Source organism: Centroberyx gerrardi, chromosome 13 (assembly GCF_048128805.1).
Source record: "Centroberyx gerrardi isolate f3 chromosome 13, fCenGer3.hap1.cur.20231027, whole genome shotgun sequence".
NCBI classification, from domain to species: domain Eukaryota; kingdom Metazoa; phylum Chordata; class Actinopteri; order Beryciformes; family Berycidae; genus Centroberyx; species Centroberyx gerrardi.
Window position 1 is genome coordinate 3,421,795 of NC_136009.1, and position 17,126 is coordinate 3,438,920.

A 17,126-nucleotide genomic window follows, 5' to 3' on the forward strand; every position below is an offset into this window, starting at 1 on the left:
TTGAACATACCGAAGAGGGTAAAGAGACTTTGAGGCGTGACCATCTTTAGAGAGAGAGACCGCAGAGCAGAGGAGGACAGGAAGAGGAGGAGGAGCAGAGGAGGAAGAGGAGGAGAGACGGAGGTAGAGATCAGACCGCCCAGCGACGGAGAGGGGAGGTGGTGGTTTCCATGACGATGGAGGGATGGAGCAAAGATGGAGGGTGTGGGGTGGGGTAGGGAGGGGTCAAAACGGCAAAGCCAAAGTCAGGTTAGACCAATCACATAACAGAGAAGGGAAGGAAAGAGGAGAGAAAAAAGGAAAGGAGCAAGGAGGGGAGAGGTAGAGGAGGGTTGGATGATATTGGGAAAGGTGTACCGACATTAAAGGATTGTATAGAGGGAGGGAGGGAGGAGTAGTAATGGAGATTGACAGGTGGAAAGGAAATAAATGGGAGAAGGGAGGAGCAGAGGAGGGAAGGAAGGGAGAAAGGAGGACAAAAACCAAAGCAGAGGTCAGTAAACAGAGCATCAGTGGAACATTAACGGAGTCTGAATGATCGTTGGTTCGATTCCCCCAACACACACACACACGCACACACACACACGCACACACACACACACACACACCTCCTCCAGTCCTGTTAACACACACACTCCCTGCTGGATGCATTTATCAATGAGGGAAGGATGGGAGGAGGGTAGAAAAGAAAAATATAAAGAATGACAGAGTAAAAAAAAAAAAGAAAAAAAAAGCAGGAAATAAATGAGTGAATAAAAGAGTGAGTGGTAATCAACCTCAAACCAGAAGGGGTGGTACCATGCAGCAGATGGCCAACCAGATCAGATGTAGCTTCTGCCCCGAGAAAATGATAGCAGGCGCTGGGTTAGAGACAGTTTATGGTCAGATGAGATAACTGTTGCCAAAATGACCACTCACTAATAGGCCAGTCAGACGTATGGATACAGATACTGAGCTGCTGTATTTAAACAACAGCCTAAGATGGGCCTGGACTTGAAATTTGACTGCTTTAATTCCAAAAAATTTACAAGAATTTCATTCTTGTCGGGGTGGAAAAGCCTCTGAAACAGAATTTAGACCTTCATGAGACACAAAAACTCAAAGCCCCAGATCATAATATCTTCATTCAGAATCCAATCAAAACGTTACACTAAAAGCAATTCAGGCTAGACAACCAGTGTAGTATTGATCAATTCTACAATAAATATATAATCAAACAAACTGCAATATATATCCATTATATCAGAGCTGGACGACACTGACTGTACGATTATTTAAAAGGTAAAATTCTACCCTTGGATACACTTGTACTGTCATACATCAATCTGCGATGATCAATACATTCCAGGAGTTATTTTGTGGTGAAGTGTTGTAATTTACTTTTGTGATGTACCCACTTTCCCTACCTGCCTCGTCTAATTCAACGTCAGTTAATGATTTTCTACGTTTCCCAGAATGACTTTCGACAACCCCCAGAGAAGGGATGTGAACTTATTGCTTTCGATCAAATGTGGGCATATGCGGGCACTTTAGGCATACATCACGTCCCTGCTTTTTTTGGGGGGGAAGACAAATGACAAGCGCGTAGATCGCAATACTAAATGACATTTTAAAATGCTGCCGTTGCAGTACAAGATCCGTGGACATATTGAAACTTCACTGTATGACATAAGGTCATACCATTATTCCACAACAAGCATCGCTGAGCATGTCCTTTCAGTCTCCTGGCAGAGGTGGTGCAAGATTTCCTACCTACGCACGTACATGACACATGTACTTCAATCTGCCGTCAGTCGATTTTGACAAAAATGTCGTCTTTGCAAAGACAATATGTTGGTTAAGGGGTGATTTCAACAAATCTACTCTGCTGAAACGGCAATGAAAAACTGTTGAACAAACGGTTCAAGCTTATTGACTCGATTGTTTCTCCGAGCGAGAACAAGCCATTGCCTAGAGCAACACCAGACTCTCTGAATCACTCGTCAAAATCTGAAAAGTGGGCGGGACACAATTCAGGAATCTGGAACCAGGCTAGGTCCAGAGTGACCGACAATAAAAAACAAAACTTCCCTCAGACTGGAGGGCAAATCGACACCCTTTTAGGACGTGAGTAACGCATTGATGCTTTTTTTTTTTTTTTTTTTACATTTTTAACGTGTATGCTATGCATTAGCCAATAAATAATAAAGGCTTTTTACTTTTTGTATGGGAAGAGTGCCTTGGATACACTTTTTCTGCCAGAACTAAGATCCATGTGTCTGGCTTGCTAGCCACTGGATGATACTGAGCATCCTCCCAAGGAGATGGAGGGGACTGCTGTGTGTTATTATGTGGCAGCCAGGATTCAGCTGTAGCAGCAAGAGATCACCACAAGGGGACAGAGCCGTGAAAACCACCACTACACTATGGAGTCCATCTCAAAGAGAGAGAGAGAGAGAGAGAGAGAGAGAGAGAGAGAGAGAGAGAGAGAGAGAGAGAGAGAGAGAGAGAGAGAGAGAGAGAGAGAGAGAGAGAGAGAGAGAGAGAGAGAGAGAGAGAGAGAGAGAGAGAGAGAGATGGAGATTAAACACAGAAATAGAAACAGACTACAGATAGGTCTAGAAATACAGACGATAGAATAGATTTGACAAATATAGATTAAATAGAAAGACGACAGAATATACACAGATTCAGAGATCTAAGGTAAAAAGGTGTAGAAACAGATGACCGTATGTAGAAAAACACAAGTCTACAAATACACATGACAGAATACACACAGGTCTGGGAATTTAGATCCAACATAGACATATAATGTGCTCTAACAGAAAGATGTAGAACAGAGATTAAAACAGAAGAGTTTAGGACCTGTGACAGTCCATGGACAACAGAAGGAGCATCTACACACACACACACACACACACCCACCCTAGGACAGGACAGGACAATTCAAAATGGTGACATTCATTTGCAAATGACAGAGCAATCAATCTCAGTTATATCTGACTATTCAAAATTTCAGTTTTGAAGAAAAGACAGTTGCTGAATTGAAAGCTGAACCCAGTCCTGACCACACACACCCTACATCCCCCTGGCTCTATCATGCATCCCAGGTGTTCAGATTGGATTTGGATTTGTTCGCCTCTGGATCCAACGAGCAAGCGCCCGCAAAGCAAAGAGGGAGCAGGGAGCACAGATAGCAACTTAAAACTTAGCTAGGACTATTGAAAATATACTAACTTATAAGAATGGATGGCCAGAATAACTACGGGTGGGAACAGGGAACTGCTGTCAGTTCAGTCTGATGCAACTATTAACAGTAATGACAATTGTGTTCCCCTGATGCTGAGAAAACCGCTTCCACCATTTTGAAAAATGAAAAGCACATCTAACAAGGAAATTTTGCACATGCTTGCCATCTTTCTATAGGATGCAAGTGCTCCAAAGGGAAAAGGGGCCAGGGTACGTTTCAGAAAGTCAATTTTAAGACTTTTTAAAATGGTACCTGGAGTTGAATTCAAGACCAATTTTAAAAAACAAAATAAAGAAACAAAGCTGTCAAAACCAGCCTTTGTCTGATTTTTCCTTTGCCTTTGTTTGATTGAACTTAGCTAATGAAAGTTGTTAAACTATAAATGGGCAGCATAGGGAAAAGGACACCAGGAAATCAAGTCCAATTGAGTTTAGTGAATTTAGCAGATAAGATGCACATTGTACTACTAATCCTGTTCTGTACTAATCCAGAAACCTGTCATCACATGGTGAAAAAATAAGACCTAATAGCCATATTTAAGACATTTAATATTTCTTAAAGCCTTAGATACAGCTTGGTTTTAGATGCCCTGTACATTTTATCCGGCTACATTTTATATTGAGACACCATCTGGATGTGAGATGCATGATAATGCCAGGTGTAAAGACTAAACACACACACACACACACACACACACACACACACACACACACACACACACACACACACACACACACACACCCGCTTCAGGTATTCACTTACTTCACTTTCCATTCAATAAATTCAAATGAAGCACAGTTTCTACTTACTTATTTGAACTGAGTGAATGTAAGTGAGTGGAGCCAAGACCTGAGACACTCACACACAGCTAGGTTATGGTTAGGGTTTTGGTTCTAGTTATGGTTAGTGTACCTCATCATTAAGGTTGGATGCCAGCAGGACTCCTGACACTCCGGACCCAGACAGAGCAACACGACCAGCAGCTGCCGCCGCCGCCGCCGCCGCACTCAGAGGACTGATGGCTCCTGTTAAGAAAGCATAAGATAATAAATACATCAGGATCAAATAAACAATACCACAACATAAATCTAGATTAGTTTACAAGGACAACACTCAGGACTGATGGCTTTTGTATCAATGTCAATAGGGCTGCAACAATTCATCAATACCACTGATTTCATAAATTGATTAGTTTTGCATATTCAACATCGCTGCACCAAGCCCAATCCAAAGTGTGTAAGAAGAAGAAAAAAAAAAACTCTGACTCATGCCGCGTTCAAGTCATATCAAAAGATGAGGAAGAACAAGATCTTGTTGCTACAACTTACAAGTGTTCACGCTTAACTCGTTGGAAGGCCCATATTCAAGATGCCGATCATAAAGTCAATTGTGGTGTTTCTTGTTATTATAAGGTATTTTACAATCAACCGATATTATCTTCTTCTCAAAGACCTCGAGAAGCAATTTGTACCTCAAATCCTCAAGTACATTAAATACCGTAAATCACAGCAGGAACTGGCGTGCATGAAAACTCGAACACACACACACACACACAAAAAAAAAACTCCCAATCACGCAAGCTGATGTGCTTGACACCATAGTAGTATGGCAAGTGTTATTTAAGCTAGGTTAGCCAACTAGCTAGAGAGTTGGCTAGCTTTTCGGCATCATTTTGCAAGGAAACCCTAAGCTATTGTGACTTTATCAACACACAAATTACCGTTTACAGACACAATGTTGAAAAAGACATATATATACTGACAGCGTCAACAAAAAGGGATCCAGAAGCTGCTTCAGTAATGAAAATGTCACCTACACAATAATGTACAAGCCACTCCTTAGGGCTCAGCAGCTTGATCGTGATAGTTCAGAACTGGACTGACAAATCAAACTCTTGTTAACTTCTTCTCATATATCCAAACCATGCATCCTATACTGCCTCAGAGTAATTTAGACCAGGTACTGTCCCAGCTGAATAAGAATGAGATGACATATAAAGACAACCTGGAAATAGGCAAGAGCCTGATGACTTTTTAGGAGTTTCAGATATCTATTAGTCATTGCACAGTGATAATTTGACGTTTCTTTCGAGAGAGGAAACGTTCCTAGATGGAATATTAGCATATTGTAATAGATATACAGTAAAGATTAGTTTTGTGTTTTTACATAAAGATACATTACTGATGGGGATATTATGCTTATCTAACGACATGATTCAATACGTGATATGGGCTTCCCAATTCGATACAACCACAATACGATGTAATAAATAAAAGTTCAATGACAACAAAGCACAACTGTGCAGACGTATGTTCATATCTGAGCCACAAATCTTTCTAGCAATGGCATTGGCTTGCTAGAATGTAAACAACAATTTTAAAGTGTCATGACAAAGTGCAAATAATATAATTTAGATGGAGAGCTTGTGAAATTGTGATGGGCAAGCCGTCTCATTTGTGATTACTACAGCAGAATGTTTGCCTGATGAAGGTCCGATGACCAAAACGTCGTATTAAATTATCATGCAAGTATAGACAGTGTGCGGGACTCTATTCCTTACTACAGCAGAATAAAATATTGGTAATATTGCGATTCATTTTTCTGCCCCCCAAATGTATTGTCACTTTTTTATATTGCAAAATATTGAATTTCGATATATCGTCCCATCCCTAATTACTAATAAGTGTGATGTGAAGGGAGTGGCCATGCTCAAACAACAAAACCAAGGCAATAAACATTAATACAACCAACAATAACTTCCCATTCACATAGAAAAACACTCATTCACTGCCTACTGCTCTCCTCCTGGAGATCTGAGTTTTTGCAATCACCAGTTGTTGTCTTTTTCAAGGCTTGCAAATTTGATCAATTACTGTTCTGTAAGTGCACAAAAGATCGCACCACAAAAAAAAAACATTCTTAACTAACTGCAATTTTTTTACGATTACCACTTTAATCAAAGCACTTCCAAAGAAGTAAACTCATTTGTCTCATTGAGATAATTATACATTTCATGCAACTTTGCACAGGAAACACAGCAAATTGTTTCATTGAAGTTATGGCTAAAACAAGTGTTTGTGGCCACAACAATCCCAAACTCCCAAGGCAAACCTGGAGTGTCTGTACTGGGGGAAATTACCACCAGCCACCAACCAAATGTTGGGAAATGTTTGATTGTGGCTGGTAAATTTATACACTCAAGAAACCAACAGGTTTACAGGCTATTTCAAGGCCTATGCAGGCACTGAATATTCATGAATTTGATCGTTTTCATGCCAAAAACAATCCAAAAATTCAAGTATTCAGTGTTTCCAAGAATTTGAGTCTTGTCAGGATGGAAAAGCCTCTGTGTTTAGACCATGGGACATACTGACGTTAATATGACTCACGGTATGCAACAGATTGAAGCGTACTTGTGGAATCCGATCAAAATGTTTCATTAGAATCAATCCAGGTGAAGGGCTTCCCATAGACAACCAGTGCAATATTGATCACCTATATAATAAATATGTAATCAAACAAACTGCGTCATATCCATCCTATCGGAGATGGGCGACACTGACTGGTCGATTATTAATGAAAGTATGTCGTAAACTAATATCAGCACAATATATTGACTAACCGTAGTATCAACCAACCTCTGAGGCTGGGTGATGGAAAGTTAGTTTCTAGCCCTGATGCATTCAGATAACAGCCATATCAGGACAAGACAAGAGACAGGACAGCAGCAGGACAGAAAAAGGCAGAGACAGAGTGAAGGGACAAAAAGAAACAAGAAAAAGGAAAGGATAGGTACCTCCACCCTGCGAGAGGGAGAGAGAAGACGAGTAACCTCCTCCACTAGAGTAGGAAGCTAGCGCTCCGGACGGGGTACCTATAAGACAATATAACAACTAGATTTATACCACAGAATGCTAATCTAAACTAGCTCCGAAAAGCACAAGTATCACAGGAAACCAAACCAGACTGAATGTTAAAACTTAAACAGTATGATGCTCGCAATCAAGATGGGACTAAATACTGTCAATACTTCAAATATCAGTCTAAACTACACTTATGTATGAAGCTGGTGTTATAGACTGGGTAGCAGAGAGACACTCATTTAAACCGAGTTCAACTAACCAACTGACTCTCTACAAACTACCAGCAAATTATCGGATTAGACTATGTAACAAGTAAAACTAGGTGATAATTGGACATAAATGCCCTAATGGGACCAAATCTAATGAAAACGTTAAGTGTTGTCATGTGGAGACCCATGATCCATATTGATTCCCAACACACAGTTTAAGAAACCAGGTACTGGACTATTTAACTAGAATAAAAGGTGTGGCTTCAATGTGAGGAGGAACACACAACCTGTTCACACTACTGACCCCAAACCTGAAAGAAGTGATCTGGACTGGACTGGACTGGACTGGGGTGGGACTTGGCCAGAGATAAACATTAAACAGTCCATTTCAGTTTTAAGTGGAAGCCATGTTACCTGCACAAAAATTGCACGGTAAATCTAGGCAAGCTGGTGTTCACCGCCTCAGCATGGCCATGTAAAGATCCAACACTTCCATCGGGCATTACAAGAAACTCTATATCTACATTTGCGCCACATTTGCTTGCCCATGCCCCGTTTTGTGCCATAAAGCAATCCAACAAATTTCCCACCAAATCCGACCTGGTGGCACATAATGTAAAATGCAGTGTTGAGGCTGGTAAAGGCTGCCAATCTTCTCAGTGATTGTCCACATTGTTTACGCTAATTATACTAATGTCTCAAAATTAATGTTGTAATGATTTATTGATAGCACCTTAAAGTTTAGTTTTGCCTACTCTCAGCCACCAGAATAGTAGTAGTCCCAATGGAAGAGCTAATATTAGCATTCTAAAACAATGTTTGAGAGATTAATTCTCTGCTTCTTCTTTGCCAACCTTGGATCACGCCTTTCAAGCAAGCTGTTCATCTCTGCCAGTTGTTTTTGATGCTGCTAGAAATATAATGGGTGTAACGATGAAGACGTGCAGAAACAAAGACAGTATGATCAAAGTCACCAATGCTTTTCTACCTGTGTAAATTGATGTCAGTAATGAGCTAAAGGCAGAAATATACCACTGCCATGCTTTCACAGGAGGAACCCATGCAAAACACTTGTTGGTTCTGTTCTGTAGTCATAGGGAAAACAGGCCTAATAGAGGCCAGTCCAGTCTAGATTGGTTTGGTTCATTTCTGTACTGTGAACAAGGAAATAAAGAAGAGAAAAAAATGGAAACACAGGTAGATAGAGATGAAGGGATGTAGAGGTAGCTAGGGGAAGAGAGAGAGAAGAGGGATGAAGGGATGAATAGAGGAATAGTACCCCAGAAAAAACAAATGATCCTCCTTGCCTTTGCCATGATTTCCAGCTGGTTAATCTGGCCTGGTTCTTATCATTTTTCTATTATACCATTACATTATGCTTCACATTATGACTAACCAGTTTATTGAGGTCTATACTAATTAACCCAGTACTAACTTACTGCTAACTGACCCAGTGGAGGAGGGAAGAGAGGGATAGAGAGGAAGCAAGGGAAGAATGGAGGGATAAAAGAATAGACAAGAGTTATATTTAGCTAATAAAGGAGAATAGCTGTTGTTGCCAGTCTCTCTATCTCAGGCTGGTAAATCAGGTTTTGTGTAATGTCTGCCCTTATTTTATTACACAGCTTTGTTGAATCCTCAATTCTGATTGGCCAATGAAGGCATTGTGTGGTCTGTTAATTCTGAATAATCAACCGCTGTTTCACATTTAATCACAGAACTTGAATGGATAGAATGGTCCTTACACTGTTTGCCATGGTAATTTGGCTAGTACAGCATAAAATGCAACTGTTATAATAGGGTTAGTTGCTATGGTGACAATGCAAGTCTGAGTATGAAGGCCGTAAAGTGTGTCACACTTGCTTGAGAACTGTGCAGATGAGTCTGAGTGCTTAGCAAACTGTCAAAACTCAACTGAAGCTGACGTTAGCGACAAGGTTAACGTAGCATTATCAGAGATTGTACTTCTCTCACTAGCTCTTCTTGTCAACATTAGCATATTAGCAATCCATGGCAGCAAGGAGACAGAAGCTCCTTTGTTCCTTGCTGCAAAACCTCTCGCCTCAGCGACTTGCCATCAGTCGGTTTATACGGAAGCTAGCCCAATGGTTCACATAAAAATGGCCACTGCTCCAACCATCCAGGAACATTGATTTGAATGGGAATGACCGTTCTATCCATTCAAGTTCTGTGCATCTAATCATATCAATCAGCAGTCAAGAAGTCCAGTCCATTTCTTTGATTTCTAATCAAATTAACTGGTGACACCTTGCGCCAAAACATTGTTATTAGTTGGTTAGTGCAGACAGTCCTGCTGGACTAGTTTGGAAGAAGTTTTAAATTACTTCAGCTTGTAATAAAATCATTTTAAATCAATATTTTGTGAGTTTGGTAAGTAGCTGCGTAACAAGCCGGATGATGTGTCTCGCTGTACATTAGGGCTGTCAAAATTGTCCAAAAATGACGTTCGATTATTCCTTCTAAAAAAACACATAGGTTCGAACCATTCGAATATCTATTTTTGCGCATTATGTCCATAAGAGGGCAAACCAATACAACGAGAGACATAACTACTTGTATAGGTATATTTATTTCAACATAAACATGTCTTTTAAAAGATCTACATACCTACACATTACAAAATAAACAAATAAAATAATGTCCTATACCGTAAAACTTCATTTAAAGACCGTAGATATCCGATTGCTCGGAGGGGGTTGTGAACTCTCTGCCATCATTACCACACGGTTGTTGTTGAATTATTCGGTCGTTTCAGCTTGACCTACATTTCATTTTCAATCAATGAAAGTGACGTTGTGTGACTTCTGTCCGTCATGCAGTGCATTCAGTGCAGCGGCCCAGGCCCACGCGAGAACTCGCGAGGCAGACAGCCGCGGTAGTGCTGCTTTTTTTTTTTTTTTCACAATCGAATATTAATTTTCACAATCGAGTGTCTGTTTTTTTTTACAATTCGATTATATAATCAAATTTAGAATATTCGTTGACAGCCCTACTGTACATTACGCCTTACATAATATAACATTACTGAAGTCTGTGCTACCTTACTGCTTACTGACCAAGTGACGGTGTAGGGTATCTGCAGGATTCAGCAAGCCAAATTTAAGACTTTGTAAGATCTTCATGCTACCTGTAATTAAATTTAAGACACTTAAAGCTTAAGCTGGCAAATCAGCCTATTTCTGATTCAACATATAGCTAATGAAAGTTCTGAAACCATAAGTGGGCAGTATAAGAAAAGCAACATTAGGAAATTAAATCTTGTGACCAACTGGAAGTGTCAGTAATGTGAAACAAAATAAGAAATTAAACCACTATTCACATCTTTTGGTGAAACTACATGACATTTGCCTTTTTTCTTTTGCCTTATTTTTCATCCCTGCTTTGACTAGATATACTGATCTAATTTCACATTTGCGTCAAGATGAAAATTAAAAAATAAACCAGTCATTACAAGATGAAAAAATTAAGATGTCTAAAAACTGTATTTAAGACATTTCAATACTTTTTAAATTATTAAAACATTTTTAATTATTTTAAAATTAAACACTTTTTCAGCTTGTCAAGGTACTGCAGATACCCTGGAGGGAGGAATGGATAGAGTGCTGGGTAGACAGATAATTGCATATTTACCCAGTAAAGAAGAATGATCCTTGTTGGCCGAGTCTCCGTCTCCAGCTGGCAGGTCAGGTCTGGTGTAATCTCGGCTCTTATCGTTGTTGTACTTGACGTTGAGGCTGACCAGTTTACTAAAGTCTATCCGCAGAGTACAGCACGAATTATAGATGTTCTGCCCATCCAGCGACTGGGGAGGAAGCAGCGAAAGAGGGAGAGAATCAAAATTGCGTTTTTAATATTGTTTTATGCAAAGAAACTTTAAATGGGAAAATGGTTCGATTTTTATTCACTCATATGAGTGTTGTGAAACAGTATAAGAGACTATAGGAAATTAATGTAATGTGGAAATGTGAAGGGTCATCAATACATTTCAGACGTATGTGATCCTACCAGTTTAGCTTGCTGTGCATTGACGGGGTCGCTGAACTGCAGCAGAGCCTGAAACTGGTTGTTCTTGGTGAAGGTTATAATCTTCATCACCGTCCCGAACTTACTGAAGATCTGTGAGGTTTGGTGAATAGAGACAGAAAGAGATAGAAACATATTAGTCAAGCTATATTTGGAAAATGGTTCACCAATCCTAACTTTAACATCATAAGACATAGCTACACAGAGAGGTGATGATGACGATGCCAAGCTTGCCTAAAATCTAGTTTTATTTGTTTTAATATGTATAAAACTGTTATAGTATATACACAATGTGACACGGTAGAGCATGAAGGTAAGAACTAGTGTTGTCACGATACCAGAATTTTGACCAATACTAAGTTTAATATCTAAAAATTGAATACTACTACTGCAAACAAGGAAAAACATCAAGCAATGCCACAGAACAACAGCCACTTGTGTTACCGCATTGACTTTGTAGCAACTTTTACACAGTGTTTATGTTGGTTTGTCGGCTCTGTAAGTGAATCAGTTCCATATTTGGCTCTTGGTACCAGTTTGTCAACCAGTTTAGGTGGACTGGGATCCAGGTCAAGACGTAGTGGACTGTTTGACTCGACTGTGGGACTACTTGAACCTACTTCTACCAATCTGATCGGTGGATTCAAATTAGGCGTTCCAAGTTTTACCTGTTGTAGCACGTCCAGTGTCACGGGATAGAACATGTTGTCGATTATAATGCGCAAGACGGGGCTGGGCGGTGGAGCTAAGTCCAGAACTCCAGGGTCGGAGGAGGGAGAGCTTCCATCCTGGACTGCTGACACTGCCTGCAGCACTGCCTGGGCCCTCTGGGAGGAGAGAGCAAACGCACCAAATGGATCATGGGAAAGGGCAAATGTTGACAAATGAGAGTGAGAACTTAAAATTCAGTTGTAAATTACTCTCAATGGGGAAAACCATAATCCCATAATCTAGATGCTGTTTCAGAGGATTTTCCAACCTGGCAATAGTCAAATTCTGGGTGAAACACTGAATACTTGAATTTTTTTTATTTTTTTTAAACATATCTGTTTTGGCCTTCAAAGCCCATATCAGTCTGACCCTTGTGTGGGGGGAAGGATAGTGTTTGGTGTACATCTGTGAATATACCTGGTTCAGAGCAGAGTCAGTCTTCAGTTCCTTATGGTTTGAGTACTGGATGAAGACAGGAGTGTTTCTGACCTGAGGGTTGAGATCCGTGTTCATTTCATGTCATATTTAACAAACGTGCAAATAGATTGTATAATTAGAATGTATAATATGAAATATAGAACATGAAACTGGGGTGTTTCGAACCTGGGGTGTGACAGCTGTGTAGTAGTTCACCATAGTAATGGCTGCTTCCTCCGTGCCCAACTCCAGAAACGCCTGCAACACAAAATATTCAACACTTCAAATTCCTCTATTCATCCCTTCATCCCTCTTTTTCTTAAATTTAGATCATTTAAGACTTTCTCAGACTTTTCAAGGACCCACAGATACCCCGATTAATATTACCAGTTGTTTTTTTCATTTTCACTCTAGCATATCGGCTGCCCCAGAAGCAGTCTTTTTTTTTTTTTTTTTTTTTTTTTTTTACCTGGTTCTTCCCCTTCAGCATCAGTATGTTGGTGACTTTTCCGAAGGGCAGCCCCAGAGCGATGACTTCAGTCTCTGACACTTCATTGGGAAGTTTCCTGATGTGAAGAACTCTGGAGGGAGGAGACTCGTCCAGGCGCTGTTTCTTACTGTCGCTGCCGTTCGCTGAACACACACACACACACACACACACATTAAAACCAGAGCTTGAAATTCCCACTCAACGGCTCATATTTTTATGGCGTGACTGTGAAATAGGGATGCACCGATCCGATACTGATATCGGATATCGGTCCGATACTGACTCAAATAGCTGGATCGGGTATCGGTGACAATGGGGCCGATCTATTCAATTCAATTCTATGTTTATGTCTACGTGCGCATACTACGTCATGCGTCAGCAGCGCGCCGGTAGACCCGGCCATTTGCCTTCGGTCCGTCCGGTGGCTCCTCCGGTCCAGCAGCTCCGGAGGATCCCGCCTGCCGCGCGCAGCGTCTCGCGCACTGAATTCTCGCTCGTGGGGCGCGAGCCTCCCGCAGCTAGCATCCAGGCTAACAAGCTAACCTGGCGCCCAACCCTCATAACAGAGCCGGGGTCGGGGTGAGCTGACCGGGGGTCGGGGTGAGCTGACCGGGGGTCGGTGCTGATGCTCGGTAGTTAAAAACACACCTGCATGAATACTTTGTCTCGGTTATATGTTTAAACTCTCCCGGGTCACCGCGCGGCCGAGCAGGCTGCCATTTAACCTGCGAGGTAAAGTAGTTTTCCACCAATTATACAATCGGCGCGTCCAGCCAGACTCCATTCATAAATCCAAGGTTTACGGGGACTCGGCTGTAGGTCAACGTTGTTTCCTGCCACAACACGATTTAAAGTGTTTTCCGTGTTCGTCAGGTACTGCTGCTCAATTCGGCCGACACATAGTCAGACTAACATACCTTGATTTTTTTTCTGAGGGCTGTTTCATAAAGCAAGATTACCAGTTAAGCCAGAGTTATTTCAGTAATTTAGGCTTATTCTGCATATTTTGAATGTTTTGTTTTTACCAAGTTACTTGTTTATACTACTTGTGTGAATTGTGATTTAATTTATCAAGTTTGTTTGCACTAGTTTGTGACTTAATTATGATGTTTACATTTTGTTCTCATTTGATGCAGTTGTATTGTTTTATACTGGAATTTTAATTCCTGACCAATTTGTTGCTGCATTTAAAAGGTTTACACTTGAATTGTAATTCCTGTTAATTTTGAAGATGTTTTACCAAGTTGCTGGAGCACGATTATTTATTATTTTAATAATAAATAGCAATTGAGTACATTTATATCTATGTATTTATTTGTTACATTTTGTTTTACAAAGTTAGGAAAGCAATGTTAAAGTCAAGCCTGATGTTGCTTTACACAAAAAAGAATGATCCCAGTCTCTTCCACACAGTGAGGCATAGCCTACAGTTTATTAAATAAACACTGGTATCGGATCGGTACTCGGTATCGGCCGATACCCAAAGCCCAGTTATCGGTATCGGTATCTGGACTGAAAAAGTTGGATCGGTGCATCCCTACTGTGAAATGTTTGCCTCCCATCTTAAAAATTAAATGACTCATCACTACATCTGTAAATTGGATACATTTGCAGAGGTGAATATTTTTTAACAATGCATGTCACTTTCTGTACATATGTATGGCCTTCTGTAAACCTTCTGAATATGACGCACATATTGAAAATCCTGTATACATGCTGTAAATTCACTTTTTTTTTTTAAATATTCGCATTTTTTCTCATTTCATACAGATCACAAGTATCTTTAGATTTTAATTTATCTTCATATATTAACATACATAGGGCTGTCACGGTGAAGGAATTTCCCCTGCGGTGATTTAGGGTGGCTCAACAGCGCGGTATGCGGTGTATGCGATAAGAAGTCGCCGGATGGCGTCACATGCTATTTTGCATATCAATATATAACTTACAGTCTCCGCTCGCAGCGGAGGGAGGGGGGCTACGCTGTGTGTGGGAAGCGCTGTGATCATCAGACCTCTCTGGATGACAAGCAAGTAGAGCAAACCGGCATCAGCCGTATCAATTTATTGCCAAATGCTTTGGGATTCAACACTTTAACATTGTTCCCCATGGTCAGAAAAAGTCGCCAGATTTGTCGCTAGTCGCTTTTCTGAAATAAAGTCGCCAGGGGGTTCTGAAAAGTCGCTAAATCTAGTGACAAAGTCGCCAAGTTGGACTGCGGTTACATGAGACATTTTTTTTAATTCTGAATGAAATCATTCTGAAGGAAGATTGCTACGCAAGTGTTTACATGAGCGCTAAATATAACGATCGCATTAAGATGTGTGTTTACATGCTCCACAGTATGTGATCAGAATAAAAGTTCCTGACATGCGCAAAAGACTGAATCCAGCACTCTAACATGGGCTTATGTTTTTAAAAGATGGACCTGCGTCGGTTATTTCTTTACTGCTGTTCTTTCTGATGAAGCAACAGTTTTATCAAAACATACGACTCGTGTCAGAAAAGACGTTTTGTTTTGCCCCCGCAATGATTGGGTGCATTTGTAATTTTCACCGCTGTAAACCGAAACTGGCCCGGAGAGGCGGAGTCAGGACTTGATATAAAAACGGGCTGCACCGCCTACATCAAGCCCGAGCGCCCCGGGGTTAATAACAAGCACATCCATTCGAATCCTCCCGGAAAAAAGGGTAACGTAATTGATGTGACTTACGTTAAATGCGCGAGCGTGTACAGAAAGGGGTGAGATAAAGAAAGTGATCGGAATGAGTGTTTACATGATGAAATTGTATCCATCGACCGGATTATGAAAGGGTTAAACCACCCCTCTCAAACAGAATTAAATTTCATTCGGATCGGCCAGTTTATTCTGATTGAGGCGTTTATATGAGGCATTTTTATTTTGATTGGGCTACTATTCTGATTAAAAGGCTCCATGTAAACGCTGTTGGTGGGAAACAATACACTCTTATTGTTTTCATTATGAATTTATTTAATATTCAGTACACACGCATTGAAGTGTAAAACAAGAAGTGCCTAGCCTCATTAAAAAAAGAAAAAACGTGAACATAGCGCGGTTGTGGCGGTTGCTTGCCATCCACCGCGGTTGGCTTGTCTATAGCGCGGTATTGCAATATTGCGGTTATTGTTACAGCCCTAAACATACGGTGCCCAATTTTGACATTTTTCCATTCATTTTTCTTTGAGTGTGTTCTACTTGACAATCCCATCCAGTTTAAAGCTGAACTCACCAGTCATGGAGTTGGGGCTGCTACTGTACATGTTGAGCTCATCTGAGCCTCTCTGAAAAACAAAACGCAAAAGGGACAAGACATTCAATGCTTTCATTCACTTCTCCTCATTTTTCACAAAATCTACAATTACATTGACATTTTACTACCAAACACCTATGAACCCGTATATATGGCTTCACAACACAGCAAGACAAAACACCTGACATGTTACCGTTCACCATAACATTTACGAACACTGGAAAACCAGGTCACAAACTAATTTAAATCACTTTTATGAGCTCACTTTTAGTTAACTGGGATTTCACCAATATGTTGTGGCACTTACGTCCAACACCTATCATATTGTTTCTACTATCATACTGGTTTCTGCTATCATACTGGTATTGTTATTGCCATGTAGAAGTTAAGACTGCTTACCTTCACACCGACCGCAACATCGCTGCCAATGGAAAGAATGAAGAAAAGAGAGGAAAGACAAGGAAAACAAAAGGAAATTATTATCCAAAGCAACTTACAACTGGGACATTTAAAATTCATGAGAAAAATTTAAATTGCAATACTGCCTAGTGCAAATTCTAAATTGCAAGGAACTGCCATTATTTTACTCAGATGTAAAAGTATTCTGGTACTGTACAGAATTTAGCCTAAATGTTGCAAATTATTACTTTATGTGAGGTACAGCATAATAAGTCAGCATTTATTTTGTAAATCCATTACTGCATAGGTGCAATTGTTGCTGCGACCTACTGAATAGCTGGCTTATTCATTATTCTTATTCGTGTTTATACAGCAGATTCTGTTATGTATTCAGTACAAACATCAGCAAGGGGAACTTCCAATGGGGAGGGGGGGTCCCAGGAGTTAGAATGGATCGTTAAATATATCATCTTAACATTTATAGAACTGAGA

At 40.4% G+C, this 17,126-nt stretch overlaps 1 protein-coding gene across 4 annotated transcripts in view; it reads right to left on the reverse strand.

The window, feature by feature from the left end:
* ptbp2b (polypyrimidine tract binding protein 2b) overlaps positions 1–17,126 on the reverse strand; it is a 32,256-nt gene that overhangs the window by 13,614 nt on the left and 1,516 nt on the right. For all 4 annotated transcript variants that reach the window (XM_071915409.2, XM_078287586.1, XM_078287584.1 and 1 more), the window contains exons 2-11: positions 16,635–16,656; positions 16,215–16,266; positions 12,943–13,106; positions 12,660–12,731; positions 12,474–12,545; positions 12,014–12,172; positions 11,328–11,438; positions 10,953–11,124; positions 4,142–4,254; positions 11–44 (exon numbers count right to left, since the gene is read on the reverse strand). In XM_071915409.2, coding sequence (XP_071771510.1) covers positions 11–44; positions 4,142–4,254; positions 10,953–11,124; positions 11,328–11,438; positions 12,014–12,172; positions 12,474–12,545; positions 12,660–12,731; positions 12,943–13,106; positions 16,215–16,266; positions 16,635–16,656 — 971 coding nt within the window. The remainder of the gene's footprint in view (positions 1–10; positions 45–4,141; positions 4,255–10,952; positions 11,125–11,327; positions 11,439–12,013; positions 12,173–12,473; positions 12,546–12,659; positions 12,732–12,942; positions 13,107–16,214; positions 16,267–16,634; positions 16,657–17,126) is intronic.